The 4,332-nt window shown below is 45.8% G+C and overlaps 1 protein-coding gene across 1 annotated transcript; it reads left to right on the forward strand.

Annotated features, from left to right (window-relative positions):
• The first annotated feature begins 213 nt into the window (after window positions 1-213).
• On the forward strand, window positions 214-3,965 carry LOC135814866 (protein YIPF4-like). The gene is made up of 5 exons (XM_065328061.1): window positions 214-578; window positions 976-1,147; window positions 1,948-2,025; window positions 2,460-2,573; window positions 3,239-3,965. Exons 1-5 carry the CDS (start codon window positions 319-321, stop codon window positions 3,374-3,376), a joined length of 762 nt encoding a protein of 253 aa, XP_065184133.1. The 5' UTR covers window positions 214-318; the 3' UTR covers window positions 3,377-3,965.
• The last annotated feature ends 367 nt before the right edge of the window (window positions 3,966-4,332 follow it).

Here is a 4,332-nt window from a genome sequence, read left to right on the forward strand (position 1 = left end):
TGACTGTTTCGTTACGTAGTGCTTTCCTCCGGAAAATACTACTGTCTGATCCAAAAGTAACGTTCGTTTGAAATCGAAGTGTGAGATTTATGATGTCATCATTCCATCACCATTATGCAGAATGACGTGATGCAGACATTGAAAAAATTGAAAATCTCTGAATCAAGTCATATTCCACAAAAATACTTCAACTACATCTTCTTCAACTATGTTACTTAGTTCAAGTTCTTGGACAAGACGTCGATTGGCATGGCGTCAGGGGAATGTGTGGCACTTTAGAAGGTCTCTGGACGTAATTTTGGGTAAAGATAGCCCAGCATGACGTCGGTTGCGCAGCTCGAGGTGGAGACCGAGTCGGCGGCCCCCACTGGCCTCGAGTTCGTTTCAGTGAGTTCTGGCGATGCAACAATCCCTGAAGGGAGTATTGCAATTGACATTGACGATGAGAAACAGGACACTGGCTACAGCGGTGGTGTACGGAACAGATCACGGGAAGCTACATCTCAGTTTCTTTCCAAAAAGGGCTTCGGATGGATGCTTGAAGTTGATGATCAGGATGAAGATGAGAAACCACTTTTGTAAGTTGTTTCAAAAACGATTATTCACACCTCATTGTGTACACTACATGAGTTTGTTCCTATGGTCTAGTTCCTGTGCGTGCATGTGAATTTGGGATACCCAATCGAAAGACAGTATTAAGGAAAAAAATGACTGTGCACGCATGGTTTACAACCGTCAGGAGAAGGCAAGTACACGTGTACACCAGAAGCAAAATATAGACTATTGCAAATGTGTGGTTGTGTGCGTGTGTGCACGTATGCCAGCTAGCTACAAGGGAGTTGCTGCACCAACCTATTATGACCCGCCCGGAGCGGACAACGTCCCAGCTCTTGTGTCCTTTGCCTATTGTCCTGCACAGAGCCATATAGGTTGTATTGTTGTTGCTGCTGTGCATTCTGTTTTATATTTTCTTAGAGAAGAGCTGGACATTGATCTGAAGGACATTTATTACAAGCTACGCTGTGTGCTGCTTCCGCTGCCGTTCCTGGGCTTCAATCGTGCTGTTATCCGCGATGCTCCCGACTTCTGGGGCCCCCTGCTTGTTGTACTGGTCTATGCTATGGTATCTCTGTTTGGACAGCTAAGGGTAGGTCTTTCACACTTCTAGCACTGGTGCTTGTAGTTTCAATTTTTAAGATGCACTAACACCATGCAGAACAGCAGAGACCAAAAACTTTCTCGTGACTCCGAGTTTCGTGTTCAAACACCGATACACTATACACTCTACATGTACTTTGCAAAAGCTCGACTGTCCACATGATGACGCACCAGCCGAAGTCCAGCTCGCAGATTCGTTAAAATCAATAGCAGATACAACGTAATTGGTGGCAAGTGAAATGCAGACCGATCGACACGTTCAGCAGCTCCGCGAACCAGTTTTGATTGCACGTGCAATGCACGGGTACGTGTCTGCGTGGCATTCAGTACTACAAGTGTACATCGGTACAGACTTTAGTACGGACTGTGTGTACTCACCACATCTGTACTTGAAAGTTGAATTGGTGCTTAGTATTGCTATAGAGGATGTGTGTTTACATTGCCAGTTGAGGTGCGTTGGCAAAGGTAATTGCGGCACAGCGACTCACTAGCGACTCACGCCTTATACATGCGCCCAAAACACTTCCGCTGACTCACACTGTACTATATAGCACACCCATAAGCGGTTCTGCTGACTCACCGACTTGACATCATTCGCATAACCCTTCTGGTACGTGTATAAATTTTCTCTACCGTACTGGAAGACGATACCAGTACAGTCGCTTTCCTGTCGTATTTATATACATGTATGGCCTGGTAGCCTTTACCTTGTGATAATGTCCTCCTCTTTCTAATGTGTGTGTGTGGGCATGCGCGTGTGGGCGTGTGTGTGTGTATGTTCATCTGCAGGTTATATCGTGGATCGTCACGATCTGGATATTCGGTACCTATCTTCTCTTTCTACTGGCTAGAGTTCTGGGTGGCAGTGTAAGCTAGTGTTTAATGTACTCTCTCTCTGTCTCTCTCTCTCTCTCTCTCTCTCTCTCTCTCTCTCTCTCTCTCTCTCTCTCTCTCTCTCTTACTTGCTCACTTTCACTCCCCCTATGCATCCCCACCCCCACATCATGAGTGTTTAAATAGCAAATACAGATGTGTGTGTGTGTGTGTGTGTGTGTGTGTGTGTGTGTGTGTGTGTGTGTGTCCTTTCTTTCGCTGCACTGGCTCCACTACAGCCACTTCGTATGTCGAGCTCTCGATACTCAACGTTCATGCAATTGGTCTGTTCACTACATCATGTATGCTGTTGTCTTTTGTGTGCGTGTGTGTGTGTATGCGTGTGTGTGTGTGTGTGTGTGTGTGTGTGTGTGTGTGTGTGTGTGTGTGTGTGTGTGTGTGTGTGTGTGTGTGTGTGTTGTATACAGGTAAGTTTCTCACAGATGCTAGGTGTCATTGGCTATTCCCTACTACCGTTGATCATCATTGCAACAGTACTTCCATTGCTCCATCCTTTTCCACTGCTCTCCAGCTGCTCCAAGGTAGGTCATCTCTCGACGATTCTGGATTGTTGATTGTGTTACTTGTACATACTAGTACCGTTGGTCTTTATCTGTGTGATGTATTATGTATGCATCCTAGTAGCTACCATAACAAGTCCGTAACAAGTACCTGCCCGAATACATACACCCTTCATCCTTTTGGCTCTGTCTGTTGAAGTTAAGTCCAGCCCGATAAACATACTGCCCGAAATAAGTACCGGTATGGTTCGCACATTCAGCGATTAGCATGTACATCCACATGAAAAATGACTTCTTCACTACGCACAAGTCAGGTCCGAAAGTTGGTTCGTGCCCGAAAGTTAGAATCCACCCGATAGTTAGTGCGCGTCTGACCACTAAATTCGAAAGTAAATACCGGTACGTACTTATTTACGGACTTTTACGGTATTCCGGCTAACCCTGGTGCCTTGAGTAGATGTATGTGAGAAGGATAGAAGTCAAATGAAGTGGTGTTTCACCTGTGCTGGAGATAGCGGTATCTACGATATGTCTGCAAATCATAACTCGAGCTTTCGTGTATGTGTGTGTGCGTGCGTGTGTGTGTGTATGTGTGTGTGTGCGTGCGTGCGTGGGTGTATGTGTGTGTGTGCGTGCGTGCGTGGGTGTATGTGTGTGTGTGTGTGCATGTACATGTTCATGTTCAGGTATTTGGTGTTATCTGGTCTACGTACAGTGCCAGTTCGCTCCTAATCCAAGAAGAACTGCAACAGAAATCCTCACTTCTACTCTATCCGATCTTTCTTCTATTTGTCTACTTCTTCTCTTTGCATTCCGGTGCATAGCTGCGGCAGTAAGGATTGAGATGATCATTTTTGCAGTCTGTACTCCGCAGTATCATGGAATAATATATTGTTCGTTGGCCCAGCCACTTGAGGAAACTGCATTCACATGCTAGCTGTAAAGATAATAGTGCTTGCGCTGGTCGGCAGCCCGAATCTAAGCCTGGTCTGCAGCAAGGCCATGCTGCCCCTGTGCTCCGCTGCCTTTTGTCCGCCCTCCGAGATTCACCCGTGTACTCATTAATGCTAACACCACCATCTGCACCGCCGCCGTTTCCATGCTGGAGACCTGTCAGGTCTTGCTCCCCGTTTGAGTACACTGTACAGACTCCAACTTGTCACACACTACGACCTGCTGTGCAGGGAACTTTTGTTGATGCTTTCTTGTTTGTTTTTTTTGTTTTTTTTTTAATGACATTGTTTTGATAACATGATAACCTTTTGTTGACTAGACGAAAATCATTGGCAGCACTCTCGATTATAGCCGTTTCCAAATACATGTTGTGCTATGTTCGTGGCTGTCTCTAGCGTGTATACTCATTTTACTCAGATGATAATCTCCTCCAATAAAACACTAAGTGTCATGACATTATTACTTGTTGGGTGTGATGTGTTTTTAAAGTCTGCAAGTGGAAAAAAAGATCAGACCGACAGGAAAGCTGCTGCAGCGGCTGCATTGCGGTACAGTGTTTCTACTGCGAGTTCGGGGTTGGAGCCTGGCCATAGTTCTGTACCAACCAGGGGCTAGTAAAATATCATTACCGGATATGTGTATGAGGGGGCAAGATGGTATGGGGAGCGAGACTCCCTAATTCACATAGATACCTACTACGGTACAGCCAGCAATGTACTTGGACGTAAGCCAACAACCCTTCATACTGCCTTTTGATGGACATCAATGAACTACGAGTACATGGACGTGTCTCTTCCCCCTATAAACACACACATCCACTGTGACG

Source organism: Sycon ciliatum, chromosome 4 (genome assembly GCF_964019385.1).
Source record: "Sycon ciliatum chromosome 4, ocSycCili1.1, whole genome shotgun sequence".
NCBI lineage: Eukaryota > Metazoa > Porifera > Calcarea > Leucosolenida > Sycettidae > Sycon > Sycon ciliatum.